Raw genomic sequence first — 18680 nt, 5'->3', positions numbered from 1 at the left:
CTCGGGTCAGGTGCTCAGAACGGGCCCTCCACCCTGACTGCGATGGGACGGACAGTGTCCGCCCCGCGGCCGTGCTGCAGCCCCAGCCTCACGCTGCCGCTTCCCCCCCGCCCCCCCAGCAGGCCCTGTTCACTCCAGTGCCCCTCTGGCCTCTGCCGTGGCGCCTCCACCTGCTTAAAGCCGTCATCACGTTTGACCTGCTTAAAAAGGTCACTTTTCTCCCAATTTTATAACCCTACAGTCTCCAATTTTATAACCCTACAGTCTCCCTCTAGCACCCATGCAATTTTAGAACTGAATAGGGTCGTCTTTGCTGCCTGAAAGCCCCCTGCCGCGGTCGTTTCTCTGAGAAGGAGTCCCAGCCCTGGTCCGGGGCCGTCCGCTCAGCTGCTCTCCCCGGCACGCGGGTCTCCCGAGCCCCCCAGCCACTGCCCACATCACCACTTGCCCTCCTTCGTGGATGTGCCTGCGGCCGCCTGCCCCCTCAGGGCGGGCAGCTGTCCCCACCTCGCTAACCCCAGCGCCTTGACCGCTTGGTTCGGTGTGGACGTTGAACAAGGATTTGAGAAATGAGAAACGAGTGAATCTCATCGGTTCTCAGACCCTCTGCTGCTTGTAGGGAGGAGTGACAAACGTGGTCCCTCCACTGCAGCTCTTCTCACTGGCGGCTCTGCCCCAGGGGACACATGCACCCCACGGTGCATGTGTCCCAGACTCCACCCCTGCCCCGCGCGGCCTCTCCAGCTGGTGACCTAGAAGGGCCTTCCGGACCCCGCGGAGCGTGTGCCAGAGGCGCTGTGGTGAGAAGCCCGCTCTGCTGCAGAGCCTCCGGGAAGGCTGTGGGCCCGCCCCCCCGTCAGCATCTGGGAGCTCACCACGTGGCCCCCTGCACGCTGACTGCACCCTGGAGCCCCTCCTGGAACCCCACTGCTAGGCCCCCGCGCATGCCCCCGGGGCACACGCCCTCCTCTGCTCGGGTGGCAGTGGTGACCAGTCTTTGCAGATCCTGAGCTGGGCACCGCCTGCAGCTCTGAGCCTGGGGTGGGGGGCGGGCAGGCAGCGGGTTACTCACTGTTGACAACTGCAGTCGCGAGGATGGACGCCATGCCCGCCTGCTGGGGCAGGAGCTGGATGTCGGTGGCGGGGGAGGGGGCCAGACCCTCGGGCTCCACTGGCTCCTTCACAGGCTGGCTGGGGGCACTGTGGGGCTCGGCCGCGAGGAGTACGCTCAGCTGTCCGCCCGCGGCCACCGGCCTGGTGAGCCTGCACCAGAGGGCGCCATCTGCGGGGGGAGGGCGTCTGTGACGGGGCGCCGGCAGCTCTAGGCCACCACGGCCGCGCCTCTGCAAAAACCCCTGCCCATCTTATCCTCCTGATGCCCTCTGCGCCGCCCCAGCTTAGGCATGGGGGTTCCGAAGCCGGCGTGGTGGCCGGGGCGAAGCCACACCCGGGTTCGCAGCTGTGGCCGGCTGGTTTCCGTGGCGCACCTGCCTCCTCAGGGCAACTAGGTGTTGCCTGCTCTTTGGGCCTCCCTGCCTGTGTCTGTCGGAGCGGGAGGGCCCTCTTCGGGGAGAGGGGAGCAGAGCGGCCGGGAGGGCTTGGGAGCCGCTCACCTGCGCCCTAGAAAGGCCTCCCAGCTCCTCGCTACTCAGCCAGCATGGCTGTTGCCACGGTGGCCAGCGGGGGGCAGCCTTGGCCAACAGGACGCGGGCTGAGCTGCCCACGGGACCAGGCCACCTGGCTAGCATCAGCACCACAGGGACCCTTGTCCTGCCCAGGCAGATGAACCCTGTTGACCAGGCGAGCAGGGGGGGGCAGGCCAGGCACTGCTAACTGGGCTACGTCCCCGCCAGGTGTACGTACCCCCAGCTGGGCACTGGCTCTGTCCCTGTCCTGAAACAAGGCTGCCCACAGGACATTTTAGTCCAGTGTGCTCAGGAGGGGAGGCGATGGTGACACCCCCAGAACATTCTACCAAAGCGGAGCCCCCCCGCCCCAGAAGAAGGAGGTGGATTTCCCGTGGCCATGTGGTGGATGGCTCTTGCTGTCACGTGTCTATCCGCACATCCTCCCTGAGCTGCCTCATCTGTAATGGGGGGGGGGCACCCCGCCCTCCCAGGGCCACTCCTGGAAAGTGCAGGTTTGCAGGAGGGATGTGGGGCGTGGAGCTTTCCTCGGCTTCACAAAACAGAGGCCCCAGAAGGTGAGGGGACCTGTCCCAGGCCCCCCAGCTGGGTTTGGACATGGCCCTCCTGACCACTCCTGGAGGGAGTCAGGCCGCACAGGGCCCTGGTCCAGCGGGCACCCCCAGGTGGGCCCACCAGGCCCTGCCAGTGTCCACTGTCCCTGTGGTCTCCCAGAGGCCCTGAGGGCAGTCCTGGCCTGGGCCCGCTCTCCCCGACCCCCGGGGCTGACACCTGTCCAGCCCTAGGCAAGCATTAATGGGGGCACTGGGCATGTGGTGGCAGCGGTGGCCAGCCCCTCGGCCCGGCCCAAGCAGGCTGGTTTCCCTTTAAGAGCCGGCCCAGGGGGAGCCATGACGCCCCACCCTCCGGAAGGCAGTGAGGGAAACGCCAGGATACCAACCCTTCCTGTAGATCTCCGAGTTGGCTTCGGCCTCGGTCAGGGCCTGGGGCAGCGTCCTCAGCCAGCAGGCCTCATCCTCCAGCAGCAGGGTCAGGGCCGGGCTCTGGGGGCGGGGAGGGGGGTCAGCAGGACCCAGCAGGAGAGAGGCTGGGCGGGGCAGCGGGGGGCTCCCTGTGAGGGATGCCTGAGAGTCTACCCCGTGGGCGCCCTGTCCAGGCTGCGGGTCCTCGCCAAGCACTGGCAACACGCATGCAGCAGGGATCCAGTGCCTGCCACGGGTCAGGTGCTAGTTTCCCTTGGAAACTGAGGCCCAGAGAGGTGGAGCAACTTGCCTAAGGTTACACAGCCAGTGAGTGGCAGAGCGGGGAGGCACACCCGGACCTCCGTTCTTGCTGCCCCCTCCCTGGTGGGGCACTGGACCGGACGCAGGCTCCTCCCACACAGGCCCCCAGAGACCTACAGAGTAAGCAGGCCCACCTTCGTCCAGTCCATCCTGGGGCCCATAGACGTCTCGTCCCATCCCGGGCAGCAAGACGTCCCCCCACCGAGGCTGGCTCAGCACCTGGCCTCCCTGCGGCCCGCAGACCGTGGTCAGCCCCTCGCCCAGACACGCTCTCTCCGGCGGCCTGGTCTGCGAGCCAGGCCTCTGCAGCGCCCAGAGCAGAAGAGCACTCCTCACTCGGGGCTGCCAGCGGCCCCCAGAAGGGGTGGCCTGATTTCTCCCCCACCCTCCCCAGGCGGCACTGCAAACATACGTCCCCTGTCCCACATGGTTCTGGGAGGGGGCTGGCCCTTGCCACACGGAGGCGATGAGGTACAGACCCTGGCCCTGACTGGCCGCAGAAAGGGTGAGACCGCAGCCGCCCCTCAGGCCACAGCCCCAGGGCTGGATGGGTTGTGGACGGCTCCTCTCCTGCAGGGGGTCCCCAAGCTCCGCCACTGGGCGCCGTGTGGAAAAGCACAGCACATTCGTGTCTGAGTATTTTCTTTGTTTTATGCAAATAAAAGCTTTTTAGTCAAACTGTGTATCAGAACCTCTAACTCAAGGACCAGTGTCACTTGCCGTCACCTGGATGGGGGCACCTGGCCAGGAAGCTACGGGATGGCTGGAACAAGTGACACATGGGAGGTCCCCTGACGTGTTCTGGGCACCTCCCCGCCTGGTCCAAGACCGCGGCTTTACTGAGCTTTGCCTGCAGGGAGCACGTGGGCTCCAGAGCTGGGCATCGGGTCCAGTCCAGACTCCCTGACTGTGCCCAATAGCACCATGCCCGCCCTCCCTGGGCCCGGCACCTCTGCCAAACGGCAATGCCCCGAGCCCGTGGGCTCCCTCCACCGTCCTTGTGCTGCCACCTGCTCTGGGGGTGGGTCACATCCCTCTTTGACTCAGTCACCCCGGAGCACTGGGAAGTGGAAGCCTGTGTGAAGCCCTCCTTTCAGACAGTGCCCGCCTGGCACGTGACAAACACAGGACAAACAGGAGTCCTGCCACCCTTGCTTCTCCATTCCCTGGGCCCGCAGGACACGGTGGGCAGAGGCTGTGCCTTCGGACCTAGGAGGCTGATGTCCACTGGGGCGGCAGGCCAGCAACCCCCAGGTATCAACTGGGGGCGAGTGTCTCCACCAAGCAGCATGCTTTAACGGACAGCTGCAGACCTGGGGGTCCCCGTCACCCACAGCTGGGGACAGGCTGGGGACAGGCTGGGGGGCCAAAGCGGAACCGGGGGCGGTGCTGGCACAGCAGCGATTGACCGGCGGCGCCCACGTCCCAGCTATCCTGACCTGGGCCAGCAGAGAGGCGGAGGCCAGGGTCTCCCTGAGTCTCTAATGAATATTAATGAGTGGAGGAGGGAGAAAAAAAATTAATCTGCCTGATCCTTTGATGGGTGCTGCGGTAACGATATGAAATCTAATTATTCGTCCCAATATTTCTAAACCCTCAAACTGAGACTGACAGCCTCCCGGTCGGTTTAATGCTTATCACTCCCGGGAGCGGCGTGTTCGCGGCATGATAAAAGCGGCCGCGCACAGCTCTGCTGACGCTGCAGAACCCCTGAATTTTCCGCGTCCATCTGAGTGGAGGGGAGACGGCGGCGCTGTGTTCCCGGCTGTGTGCCTCCTGCTGGGAGCAGCCACTCGCCTGGTGGCTGCCCTGGGCGGGTGAGGGGCAGGGGACGTGGGGGACCTGGAGGGGGCTTGCATCCTGCACCCCACGCCTGACTCACAGGAGGGAGAGGGGCCAGGAGATCCAGGCCGTACGACCACCAGACCCTTCACCCTCGTTCCCTCAGCCCTTAACACTGGGGGGCCCTGGCCCCCACTTAAATGGGGCAGGCTGGGCCCACCATCACCAGCCTCCCTGCCTGCGCATGGACCCTAGGGGTGCAGGAGCCGGCGCCCCACGGCTCCGGGGAGAGGAGCACGGCCATGCCCAGTCTGCCCCTGTCCCCGTCCCTGTGGGGTGGCAACGCACACTGTCCCGGGCAGCTGGACCCTGCCGTGCGCTAGGGCTACAGCTCGACCCCTGCCCCATTATTTATTTTCTCCCCCCATCCCCCAATTCCAAGCAGCCCTGGAACAGAAGCCCTTTTCTCTGGTGGTCAGAGGCACCGGGCCGAGGCAGGTTCCCTTCCTGGCCCTGCCCGTGGGCAGCGGGGTGCGAGCCTAAAAGGATCAGAGATGTGTGTACTGCCGGCCACCTCCCCTCCACCGGCGCCCCAGGCTCACTGCTGGGTCTGGGTCTGGGTCCGGCTCACCCCAGACAGGCCGGGTGCGGCGTCTGCAAAAAGCTTGGCCCCTACCCTGCCTTAGCCCTGGGGGTCGCCCTGTCCCTCCCTCCTGACTCCAGGCTGCCCCACCCAGCCCCGGGACAGCGGGCGGCCACTTTAAACTCTCTGGGTGCATCTGAGAACCCTCCTTGTTCCCCCAACAAAGAGGTCAGTGTCTGGGTTCTGTGCCCGCTGATAGCCATCAGAAACCCTATCTCTACCGCATCCGCTGTGACAGACGTATCTGAGGCTGTTCCCAAACTCGCCATACAGCGCGTGAAGTAGCGTCGAGGGGAGGTGGGGGCCTGCAGAACGCCTCCCCAGGGCACTGCGGGCAGGTTCGCGGGAGGTCGGGAACCTGGGGCAGGCCTGGGGTAGGCTCTGATCGGGGCCTGCACTCGTCTCTCCCTTTCAGCGTGTCCTGAGAAGCCCCCGCCTGCGTCCCACTCACCATTGCCAGAGGCAATGGCTTTCCGCCCTTGGCACCAGACGTTTCATGAGGCAAGAGAAGCACGACACAGGCGGCTCAAGGCATGGCCCCATCTGGCAAAGAAAGACCCATGATGCACCATGCCTGGGCTGAGCGCCTTCCCTTGGGAATTACTCCCTATCACAGCCAGAGGAAGAGGGGCCTCGCCAGGAGGGCACCGGGCTCATGCACCGCAGCGCCGTCTCCCCCTGGCCCGGGATTGTCCTGCTGGGAGTCTGGCTGCGCCAAGCAATGACCGCTGACAGTGGCCTTTGGAGGGGCCCCATGGAGGGCCGCTCAGAGCCCATCTGTGTGCGGTCAGCTGGTGGCTGGGCCTGGATGGTCCCACGTCAGCCTCACAGGCAGGGGCTTGCTGCTCAGACCTGCTGCCCTGCGTGCCATCCAGGGGGTACCCTCCCAGCTCTCACTGATGTCACGGTGGCCTCGTGGCTAAAGTGGGAGAGCCGTGGGAGGACAACTGGACAGACGGATCGGCGGGCCGAGTGAGTGAGGGCCCATTTGTTCATTCATCCATCCATCCACCCATCCTGCCAACATCTATCCATTCACCATCTACTCATCCATCTACCTTCTACCCATTCATCCACCATCCATTAATCCATCAACACATCCACTGACTCACCTATCTATCCACCATCCACCCGTCCATCCACCTTCTACCCATCAATCCACTATACACCCGTTCATTCACCTTTTACCTGTCCATCCATCCATCCATCCACCATCTACCCGTCCATCCACCATTCTTTATCCGTGCACACATCCACTCACCCACCTGTCCATCCACCATCCTGTCCATCCACCATCCAGCCATCCATCCACCTTCTGACCATCCATCTAGCATTCAACCTTCCATCTACCATCTACCTAGCATTCAACCTTCCATCTACCACCCACCCGTCCACCCACCATCCACCTGTCCATCTATCACCCATGTATCCATCCACCCATCCATCCACCCACCCATCCATCCACCATCCACCCTCCTCTTACCATCCACACGGCAATCCACTCTCCATTTATCCATCCACATATCCGCTCACCCATCCATCCACATCCACCCACCCATCCACCATCCATCCGTTTATTCATCCACACATCCACTCACCCACCCATCCATCCACCTCTGCCCATCGTTCTGCCTTCCACCCATCAGTCCACCGTCTACCTGTCCATCCATCCATCCTCCCATTCATCCACTCACCCACCCATCCATCCACCTTCTACCCATCCTTTCATCATTCCCCCTGCCATCCACCCATGTATCCACCTTCTACCTGTCCATCCACCATTCACTACCTGCTACTTGTCCATCTACCACTGACCCATCCATCCAGCATCTATGTGTCCATCCATCCACCCACCCACCCATCTATCCACTAACCTCCCGTCCATCCACCATCTACTTGTCCATCCACCATTCATGTATCTACCTACCCACCCATCCATCCACCCACCATCCACCTGCTACTCGTCCATCTATCATCCACCCATCCATCCAACATATCCAGCCATCTATCCACCATCCACGTGTCTATCTACAATCCATGTGTCCATCCACCTTCTACCTGTCCATCCACCATCCCCCCTCCATCCACCATATACCCTTCCATCCACCCTCCACACGTCCATCCACCATCTTCCCGTCCATCCATTTTCTCCCCATCCATCTACCATCCACCATCCTTCTTCTACCCGTCCATCCACCATCCCTCCTCCATCAACCATCACCTGTCCATCCACCATCCAGCCATCCATGCACCTTCTGCCCATCCATGTAGCATTCAGCCTTCCATTCACCATCTACCTGTGCATGCAGCCATCTACCCATCTATCCACCATCCACCTACCCATCCACCGGCTACTCGTCCATCTACTGTCCATCATCCATCCGCCATTTATCTGTCCATCCACCATCTATTTATCCATTCAATATCCACTCAACTGCCCCTCCATAACCATCCACCCAACCATCCACCCATCCCTCTACCATCCATTGTCCATCCACCTTCTCCCAGTCCATCCACCGTCCATCTACCTTCTCCCTGTCTATCTGCCATCCATTTATCCATCCACACCTCCACTCACCCACCCATCCATCCACCATCCATTTAACCATCCACACATCCACTAACCAACCTATCCATCCACCACCACTCATCCATTCACCTCCATTTATCCATCCACGCATCCACGCACCCACCATCCATCCACCATCCATTTATCCATCCATCCACGCATCCACGCACCCACCATCCATCCACCATCCATTTATCCATCCACGCATCCACGCACCCACCATCCATCCACCACTCACCAATCCATGCACCATCCACCCACCTTTACCTATCCATCTTCCATCTACCTGTCTATCCATCCATCCATCCATCCCTCCACCATCTACCCCTCCACATACAATCCATTTATCCACCTACACATCCACCCACCACCCATCCATCCATCCTGAACATTTCCTCTGCATCTGAGTACAAGTTTTAGACCTGCTGCACCTCCAAGCCCTGGGTTTCTGTGGTGGAACCACAGCTGGATCCTGGGGGACCTTGAGGTCCCACGGCAAGTTGGTGTCAGAACCAATTCTCGACTCCTGGCAGGCTCTGCGTGCTGTGTCCTTTCTGGGGTGCCACCCCCGACGCCCGGTGTGTGCGGGGGCTGTGAGGGGAGACGCCCCGCCTCTCCTCTGGCCTGCGAGCAGCCTGGGCCTGAGGAGACCAGGAGGAAAGGGTTGCCACGCCCCAGCGTCGCCCCTCTCCCGCTCCCCTCTCCAAACAGCGAAGACAAACTGCCTGGCGGGTGACAGGACGATCAGGGGCGGGAGGTATGGGGGGGGGGGAGAGAACCGGGGCCCATCAGCTGAGCTCGATAAGGGGCCTGCTGAAATGTTAGCGAAAATATTTAGACAATAAATGAAGTATCGGAAAGGCACGCATATCTTTAAGAAATCAATCATCTTGTACGTGTGTCTGGACACTCGGCGCCAAGGCGGAGATAGCGCCTGCTGGGGAGATAAGGGTTAATCAAGGATTTAATTCTGCAGGAGATAAAGCTGCAGGGAAGAGCAGGCAGCTCCTTCCTCCCTGGGCCCCTCTGCAGAGCCTCAGAGCCTCAGAGGCCCGCTTCTCTGGCGCACTCCCTGGATTATCTCTCCGCTTGGAGAGGGTTTCCAACCTCACGCCAAGTCTCCCCAGGCTGACCTGCGCCCTGGGCCCAAGGAGGACAAAACCCCCGGAGAGGAGGCTGCAGGCGGGAGGGGAGGGCCTGGGGGTGGGGGTGCGGTGGGGATCCCAGGGCTGGTGCGGGCATCTCCAGCCCCCCATCCCCGTCCTGCAGGGGTCTCTGTGGTTAGGAAAATAGTGATTTCCCCTCTGCTGTTTGGTCCTGGTGACTTTGGCAAGTTACCTAACCTCCTGGAGCCTCAGTTTCCTCATCTGGGAAATGGGAACAGCAGTACCCGCCTCATGGGGGGTGGAGAAAACGAGGGGCCGAGTATAAGGATGGGCGCACAGCAGTGTGTCTGGAACACGCACTTGGAACTGTCCATCTTGGAAGGGGTTGACTGTCCCCAAGGAGAGAGCAGAGGAGAGAGGTGCAGGCCCTGCTCAGGACACACTGAGCTCCCCAGTCCTCAGCCATCCCGGCTTTGTCCCATCACTGCTTACGGCTATTCTCTGAGAGTCCAGACACGAGAGTCACGGAGCTCCTCTTAACTCCCCCCAACGGCCTACCCTCTCTCTTAAGAGTCAACTGCTGCTTGTACACCTCCAGTGACGGGGAGCTCACTGCCTATAGGGACTGCTGTAAATACCACAGTCTTGGTCACACAATGGAGCCAAAATGTGGCTCCTTCCAAGGAGCTGAAATCCACACTGGAGCTCCCACTGCTTTCTCCCTGCTTGGGGCCACGGGGCAAGAGGGTCATCCCTCCCGCAGGGCTGCTGGCCATGCTGCCTGCCAAGCCACGCCCTGTGGTAAGCACCACGTGTGGATCACTGCGTTTAACCCGCCCGGCTGCCCTGGGAGGCCACCACGTCACAGAGGAACTGCTGCTCTGCCCACCCTCTCCTCTGCGGGGAGGTTGCAGGGTCTGCAGGACCTTGCAGGTCTCAAGGACCCTTCAGGGCTCCCCTGTGTCCCCCCGCTGAGGTCCCAAAGGCTGAGGAGACAGAAGTTCAGAGAGGTGGAGGCCTGCCTGGGGGCACACGGCCAAACAGCCACAGGGTAGGAGGCCCCAGGACCTGGACCCTGTGCCATGGGGACGGCCTGGCCTTGAAAGTGGGGGCCCTCAGTCCTGGGCCGCCTCCCACCCCCTGGCTGAGTGGCCTGGGTGAGCACCGCCCCTCTGAACCTGGCCACTCAGCTGGGAGAGGCAGCGTGGGCAGCCCAGGGGCCTCAGCTGAGACGTCTCCAATCTCCCGAGGCCCGGGCCCCAGCTCTGAGGTTCTGAGGCAGCGTGACCCACAGCTCAGGGTGCACTGCACACGGGAGTGGGTGCGGGCTGTGAGCAGTAGTCCGAGAGTAGCAGCTGGGGATCCTGGCCACGGCTCTCTACCAGCCCTGCTGCAGGCCAAGTTCCTGGGGCCCTGGTTTCCTTGGCAGAGAGACAGGGGCTCTGCCAGGTTGGAGATGGTCAGAGCTGTTAAGGCAGCATTTGGCCTCCAGGCGCAGGGCTGGGGGGAAGCCCCCCCACAGCCCCGCCACTGCCACTGAAGGCCCATCAGAGGCCCACGAGGCCCAGCATCACAGGGCACCTGCCAGCAGTGTGTACCCTGGATCCAGCCACACCCGAATGCCACGTTAGGAATCAGAAGGGCCCAGGCCATGGCTGTGCCTGCACATTTGGGGCACCTGAGCCTGGGCTTGAGGGGACCAACCCGGGTGCTGCCCGGCCTCCCAGGCAAGCGTCACCATGGCTAGGAGGTGCTTCCTGAACTCTCATCCGGCACAGGCCCCTCCTGGTTCCCACCACACCGTACGTGCCCATTCCACTGCCCCACACTTGCTTCCCATACGTCAACGCCCTTTCTTAACCGAAACGTATTTTAAAATGAGCATTTGTACCCTTTGCAAGAGGACGCCACACCGACTTGCCAACAACTGAGAGCAGCTCAGCAGCAACCCTGAGACAAACGACAGCCCAGTGGTCGTCAGCACGCGCTAGAGACGCTCAGGCAGCGCCCTCTCCCTGCCGTCTGGGGGCCCACAGGCACGGAAACGCAACGAATAACCACCTCGCTTACCACGAGGGGTGGCCCCACCCGTGAAGCCCAGTGCTGGGGGGCAGTCCCTGCCTGCTTCCCCAGCCACAGGCCACAGGCCAGGTCCAGTCCCACCACTTGGTTCCTTATTGCTCCCTTCCCTTGAAAGCCCTTCTCTTTCTCTGCCTCGCCAACGTCTACTCATTCATTAAGTGCCTGCTGAAAGAACCCCTCCTCCAGGCAGCCCTCCCTGTGTCACCCCGAGGTCCCAGAGGCCCCGCATCGCCTCCTCCAGGCAGCCCTCCCTGTGTCACCCCGAGGTCCCAGAGGCCCCACGTCACCTCCTCCAGGCAGCCTTCCCTGTGTTCCCGGGCAGTTAACTCCTCCATGGCTGCATCTCCTGACATGTTTCACGTGGAGTGGCAGTTGCTTCTGCACGGGAGTCTAGCCCGGGCCTGGCTCAGGGGGCTGAAGGGGCCTGTGCCCTGGGCCAGACACTGTCCTGGCCGCTGCGGCCGGGGTCAGGGCTCCTTACCGGTTCCGCCTGCCCGGGGGACGAGGTTCTGGTCTGGATGCTCCCGCGGAATGGGCCCCAGGACAGGCCCTCGGCGAGGCTGCACCGAGCCCGCACGCACCTCTGTCCGTCCTGTAGCAGCAGCTTCAGCTCGTCTGCGGGGAGAGATGTCAGAGGTGTGAGGAGGTCCGGGTCCCAGGTCCAGTCCGTCCTGTGGCACCCGCCCCCCCAGGAGCAGTTGGGGGGCTGAGGGCAGAAGCGGGAGGGTGGCCCTGGCCCAGGTTACGGGGATGGGGGCTGGTGCCGGGTCCTGGGGGCCAGGCCAGCCCCTGAAGTGAGACCTGTTCCGGGGGATTGCAGGCCGCAGAGATAGGACAGCAGGGGCGCCTGCAGCTGCACTGAGCAGGTGGGCGCACCGCTCGGCGGGACCTTGGCGGCTGCGTTGGGACGCGTGTGCCTTGCACAGCCTAGGACGCACACACGGAGCCGGGTCACCCCTACTGCCTCACGTGGGGGCAGGCACAGAGTGGAGGACGATGACGCCGATAAGACCGCCTCCCGTCCCCTCCACACGGTCCTCCCAGCCCCTTCCCATCAGCTTGAGCCCCAGAATCCGCAGAGCACGCCTGTGTGGGCAGCTGTGAAATGCTGGGACCCCGCACCTCCCAATCCTCTTAGCACCTCAGCACAGGGCCCAGCAGGGGGAGCCAGGCCTGGAGCCAAGTGTTCCTCCCCTCCCCTGCCCACTGCCGGCCGATGCGCTCGGGTAGCACCAGCATCACTCCCTGCGGGACCCCCGCCTGCCCCCTGGAAAGGTCTGGACCCAACTCCTGCCGAGGCCCTTGGTCGGCGGCTGCCTGTCCGAGCGGCCTGCCACCCGGCTGAGGGCCTAAGGCTCGCGGGCCGTGGCCACCTGTGCTGTGATCAGGGCCAAGCTCCCGGACTCTGCCAGCTTGCGTGGCCCGGGCTGTGGCTCGTGTGTCAGCTAGGGGAGTGGCATCTGTGCCCGGCCCCCGGCAGGATTCAGTTCTGTTGACGTGGACAGACCGGCCTCTGCCAGGAGCCCCGCCACAGTCCTTCTCACGGGGAGGGAGCTTGGGGTCGCACAGGGTCTGCAGGTGGGCTCCCAGGTTCAGCCCGGCCTCAGCGCACGACCCACGTGACCTGTGGGGGGGGCTGGACGGTGGCCCGCAACCTGGGAATGTTCCCTTGTTTGGACAAAAGGTCTTTGCAGATGTGATTGAGATCGGATCTCAAGGTGAGACCGTCGGATTATCCGGTAGGCCCTACAGCCAATAACAAATGTCCTCGTAAGAGACACACAGAAAAAAAGAGACACAGGAACAAGTCCACTTGAAGACGGGGCGGGGACTGGTGGGATACAGCTGGGGGGACACTGCATCTGGAGCCTCTGCAGGAATGCGGCCCTGCCCACGCCTTGATTCGGGACTTCTGGCTCCGGAGCTGTGAGAGGGTAGACTTCTGATGTTTCGAGGCACCAAGGTGGTGTGAATTTGCCCGGGCCGCCCTGGGAGACGCACACCTGGCACGTTACCTGCCGTCTCGAGCCTTAGTGTCCTCAAAGCCGAGGGGATGATGGTGGCCATGCCCTCCCAGGGCAGTCTCTCCCCAGGCCACGCGCCCTCTGCCCAGGAAGGCGGGGCCGCCTTGTGCCTCGGGTGCCACCTGGGCTGCCTGGGCCCACAGAGGCCTCACGTGGCCTGGCCTGGGCCCCGAGCAAGCGCTGCTGCATTGGCCCCGCTTCCTGGATCCCCGATCGGGCGGGCTGTGGCCTTAATGGGCCCGATTATCAGATAACTGCCGGCCTAATGGCACAGATAACGTGTAAATACACCAGGAGGCCCGGCTACAATGTTCTAACTGGGTCCTTGTCTTCCCCAGGGCAGATAAGATGGCAGGGGACCAGGACGTGGCCAGGAGGCGGCGCCCTTTATCGGCCCCGCGGCGAGGGGGACAGAGGCCGGCCATGTCACTCTGCATCCCGCCCACAAGGGGCCGTGTCCTCTACCTGTGCACCCAGGATGCCAGGGTCCCAGCCAGGACTCTGCCCATGGCGCCCCCCCCCGGGCCTGCAAGGTGCCAACCGGCATGTGGTCGCCCGTTCCTGCCCGAATGGCCCTATGATGTCGGTCCTCTCCTGGTCCCCCCCCACCCCGCAATACAGATGAGGAAACTGAGGCCCCGAGAGGCCACATAGCTGGCAGTGGGATGCCAGGATCTGAGCCCGGGCCGCTGCTGTCCTGGGTATATTTGGGTCTCTGGTACCCCGCCCAGCTGGCCCCAGGGCGTGGGCGTGTGGGGAGAGGCTGTCTAAAGGCAGGTTTGCTGGGCACTCACTTATCCATCCAAATGGTCTGGCCAGCCATCCGACGGGTCCATGCTCTCCTTCTGAGGCTGGCTGGGGAGCCCACCGTGGGCTGAGCTGGGTACCACCTGCCCCCTCCCATCCGCCCCCTCAGCACGGTGGGGTCAAGGCGGAATCATCCCGCTTCCCAACACCATGGCCGGTGCCCGTCCAGACAGCCAGACCTGCGCTAAGCCGCATGGGGTCGGCCCACACCCTTTCTGGACTTCAGTTCTGCTGCTGGGCCACAGACGAGCCAGGGGTAGTGACCACGACTCCCACTGTTGCTGTCACATATTTTCCTTTCAGTGTCCAGGGCCTGTTCCTGGCTTGTCAGGCTTGGGTCCCCCAGTACGAGACAGTGCCGTCCATCTGAGGCCGGCGCCCACCTTCCTGGGGGGCAGAGAAGTGGGGAATTCAGTCCAGTCTTCCCCAGTGCGGGCCAAGTCCCACACAGACTCAGGGACACGGCGGGGCCGGAGGTGGCTGGCCCAGCTCACTCCGCGGGCGAGCGAGGGTGGGGTGCAGCCCCAGGCCCCCAGTCTACCCCTGGCTCGCTGCACCTGTGGGGTCCTGAGGCCCCTCTCTCAGAGCCCTGGCCCTAGCTCATCCCCAGTACTGGTAGCCCCCCAGAGGAAGGGGCAGAGCCAGTGAGCCCCCACACCCGCCCACGCTGCACCACAAACTGCCGTGGCCCCTAATCGCGCCCCAGGGCTGGCAGCCCCAGCTCCCAGATAACGGCGTGGCTGGTGCTTCCCGTGGCAGCCACTCCATCTCCTGGGTATCACGCACCACCAGAGGGAGGACGGCTCCTGATAAAGGCGGCCGTTCTGCACGACGGGGCAGAACCCACCACTCAGGGCTTGCTGGGGGATGGTCGAGGCCTGGGAAAGGCAGGGAGGCCAGGGATCTGAGCGATGTGGGCTGAGGATCGGGCAGTGGTCCCCATTGGAAGCCCCCTCCGTGGTCCAGGGGAGGCCGTCCCTGAGAGGCTGGGCATTAGAAAGGGTACCCCATGTGGGTGGATGCAGGGCCATAGCAGATGCCTGGCTCCATGATGGGAACATGGCTGGATCTCAGCCCCAGCTCGTTCAGTGCCCTTGTGCAGTGCACAGCCTGTGCAACTGTCTATGGTGGCCCTGGTGATGTTCAACATCCATCCACTCAGATAAACTATTTCCAGCTCCCAGTTCCTGCCCAACCCCTTGCAGAGTCAAGCAGGTGTTAAAGCCCAGTTAGCACCTATCAGAGACCCTCTCCCAACAAGAAATAAAACTGTATCCCAAAGAACGGGGGTCAGGAGAGGCAAGACCACCTACTCCTCGCAGACTGGGCACCTGGTGGGGGCTCAGTTCAAGGTTGAGAATGAATGAAAGTATGAATGAGTGAGGAAGGGGCTGGGGGCAGGAGATGCTGAGCTGGGGATGGGAGCTGGCTGGGAGAGTGACAGACAGGAAGACACAGCTATTCTTAAACAGCCTCTGAAAGAGCTGGAGGACCTAGACAGTGGTGGCCATGGAAGTGGTCAGCTCCCAACCACACTGACAGGAAACTTGGGGCCCAGGGAGGCCCAGGAGTGCTCAAGCCACACTGCGAGCCTGGGCCGGAGGTGGGGCCAGAACCCAGTCTTTGGACTCACAAAACCCGACGTGGGTACCTGGGGCAGAGCTGAGGGAGGCATGGCCTCTGCCCTCAGGGCTCCCAGGAAACATGGGCGGCGGCAGCTCCAATGGTGGGCCAGTCAGGGTGGACTTCCAGGTGGAGATGTCCTCTGCCCTGGCAGCCTCCTGTGACCCATGTCTCTGTTTGCTCCTCCCAGCTCCAGAGCGGGGCACAGAGAACTCCAGCTCCGGTGAGGTCGTGGCCGAATCCTCCCTGACCTCTGTACCATGGCCTCCGTCCCCACAGCTGGACAGCAGGGGTGATGCCATTTGCCCTGGGAACTCCCAGTCCTAACACAATTCCTGGCTTCTGTTTATCGAGCCTTAGTCAAGCGCTTGGCGTAATTCACAGGGATTCCTCCCAGCCATGCCGCAGTTATTCCCCCCAGCGTACAGAGGGAGAGACTGAGGCTCAGAGAGGTTAAGCAACTGGCCCAAGGTACACAGCTAGCAGGAAGGATTTGAACCAGAGCCCCAGCATGCTCTTGGCCAGGGCCTTGACACCCTTTTCTGGGTCTTCCTAGTCATAGGCAGGAGGCGACAGAGAAGAGGGCGGGGAGAGGCTGCTGCAGGGGAGGTGAGGGGCGGCAGGCGAGCCCCCGCTCTCCCGTTGCAGGGCTGACTCTCCCTGCTCTGCCCTCACGTTTCCCCATCCGCAGCCTGGTCTCCTCTGGAGGAGGGGCACGCCCTGCGCTGCCCGGGTGGACCTCCCCACGGGGGTCGGGCCATCACTACCGGCACAGAGTCAGGACAAAGCCTAAGTTATTCTGTCATACAACCCCACACACGTCGTCTCCAGAGCAAATACGCCGCGCTGGGATTCAATTTCACCCCCAAGCATCTGTGAGGATCCAGATGAGAAAATTCAGCCTTTGCATATTTCTGCGATTTAAACACCTGTTTAGGTCTTAAAACCCTTCGATGGCGTCCCGAGGGGCCAGGGGAAGGAGGCAGGACTGGGCATCGCCGCCCCAGGCCAGGCTCAGGACCCCATCCTGGGAGCCCAGCAGATGGGGTGGCGGCTGGGAGAAATGGGGTCTGCAGTCAACAAGCGGGCTGAGTCCTGCCTCTGCCCGGCTCTCGCTGAGCCTCGGTTCACCTGCTGGGCTGGCGGCTGCGACGAGAGTCGAGACAGCCTGTCGGTCAGCGCGGCCGGCCCCGCGTTTCCTCTCCCCCGGCGCCCGGGTGTCCCGAGTCCTACGGCCCCGCCAGGGCTGCACGGAGCTGCCCTCAGACTTGGCTCTGCCCCACGCCCTGGAGCCCTTGGCGCCCTCCTTCAATAACACCCAGAGAGCTCGAGACCTGCTCCAGGCTGCGCAGCAAGGGCTGCAGTCACCCCACCAGACCTGAGATCCTTTCTAACAGAGGATCTAGGGCTCCAACCCGGACCCATCTGGCTCCGGGGCCCACCAAGCCCAGCCCCGCTAGGCCCCAGGTTCACCGAGCCATGGCCCCGCGGGCGGGCTGGCAGCGCTGACCGGGTAGCCCTGCTGTTTGCGGGAGTGGTGGTGAGCTCAGGGAGGCCTCCTGCGCCCTGCCGGCTGGCCCCTCCTTCCAGGGGCCAGGCTCTGTGCTAATGGCCACTGGCCTCCAGAGTACAAAGGCCAGCGCCTGGCAGCCCCCGCCCTGGACGGTGGGCTCTGGGATCCGCGTGTGGGCGCCCACCCTGGGGTCACTGCCAGCACCCACTTATCTAATCGGCCTCATCATCCCGCCCGGGCCCCACCCTGCGGCTCCCTGGGGCCAGCTGGCCCTGGCTTTGTCGGGAGTGGCCCTATCTCAGGATCACGCTGTTTGCCTTTGATAAAAGTCACAAAAAAGGGAGAGAAAAAGGAGAGAGGGAGAGAAAACGCCAGGGGTGAGCAGGCCCCGCCCCGGCAGGGTTCTAGAAGTCTCCAAGGGCCTGGGCCCAGAGCAGGGCGGGCTGGGAGGCTTTGGGCCCCAAGGGGTTCCACCAACGTGGAACCAGGCCCAGAGAGAGCAAGCACCTCACTCAAGGTCACGCAGCAGACCAGGCAGCGGGGTCAGTGGGGGTCTGCGGGGCGGGGCGAGCCGCCTCGCTGTCCCCTTAGCCTGCTCATGCTTACTCATATGCTGGCTCAGCCCCTCCCACTGCAGATGCAGCTCACCGGGCCCCCCATGGTCCGGAACTGAGGGTGGTGGGACCTGCCCATGGTCACCAGCTCTCAAGCCCAGCCGTTTTCCTGCCCCCAACTTGACCGTCCTGACTGGGTGGCAGCTGAGGCCCTAGGAAGACAGAGAGATAAGGGGACAGGGGGTGGAGGTGGCGTCTGTCCTGCAGCTCTCAGCAACAGGGCTGTCCCTGCCCTTCTGGGACTGAGATGCCTGGCGGGGGGAGGGAGCTCCTAGTAACCCAGCTGCCAGGGGATGAGGCCTGACCCCCGTCAGCCCCGAGGCTCCAGGACCGGGGTCGGTACCAGGGCGTGTCCCTTTCTGCCCGTGACTTCCTCTCGTGTGAAGTGGGGGATGAGAGTGCCCCCCTCCCAGGTCGTTGCAAGGTCACGTGACACAACAGGTGCAGGGCCGAAGGGCAGGGCCCGGCAGGGTGGGTGCTCGGTGACCACGGGAAGTTGGCAGGGGGCCGGCTGAGCTGCAGTCCCTGCACGACCCTGGCCAGGCTCTCAGCCCCTCTGGGCCTGGGGGGGACCCATCCCCAAAACAGACGACACCAGTGGCTGCTCTCAGCACTGATGGGGCTTCCTGCAGCCCAGGTGCGGTGCCGCGTGACCACCGTGCTCGTCTCCACGGCAAGTGCCGCGGCAGCGGGACACAGCTGCAGCCACCGGCAGCCGTCTGCCTGGGTGTCCCGGCCCCGGTACGCTGTGGGGGTTGCTGCCCATGGCGGGGCAGAGCCCTAATCTCGTGGATACACCGAACAGGGCTCCCGGGCAGGCACAGAAGACCACCTCCTGGGCGGTACGAGAGGCGAGAGCCCGACCATGTGGGGCGGGCGCCACCGAGGCTGCGGGGGCCCGTCTGGGCACTCAAGGCCCGGGGCTGCTCTCCCTCCCTTCTGATCTGTGGTCATGGAGCCTCTGGGCTGGGAGGGGAGGGTTCGGCTG

At 63.2% G+C, this 18680-nt stretch overlaps 1 protein-coding gene across 3 annotated transcripts in view; it reads right to left on the bottom strand.

Moving 5' to 3' along the window:
- Positions 1-18680, bottom strand: part of ZFPM1 (zinc finger protein, FOG family member 1) — a 67431-nt gene that overhangs the window by 5099 nt on the left and 43652 nt on the right. For all 3 annotated transcript variants that reach the window (XM_089903401.1, XM_089903402.1, XM_022582941.3), the window contains exons 4-6: positions 11593-11726; positions 2587-2689; positions 1073-1282 (exon numbers count right to left, since the gene is read on the bottom strand). In XM_089903401.1, coding sequence (XP_089759527.1) covers positions 1073-1282; positions 2587-2689; positions 11593-11726 — 447 coding nt within the window. The remainder of the gene's footprint in view (positions 1-1072; positions 1283-2586; positions 2690-11592; positions 11727-18680) is intronic.

Source organism: Delphinapterus leucas, chromosome 20 (assembly GCF_059928025.1).
Source record: "Delphinapterus leucas isolate spDelLeu-1000000601 "Yukka" chromosome 20, BTC_Dleu_Yukka2, whole genome shotgun sequence".
Classification (NCBI taxonomy): Eukaryota; Metazoa; Chordata; class Mammalia; order Artiodactyla; family Monodontidae; genus Delphinapterus; species Delphinapterus leucas.
Note: the sequence above shows the minus strand (reverse complement) of the source record. Positions and strands in the feature narration are given on the sequence as shown.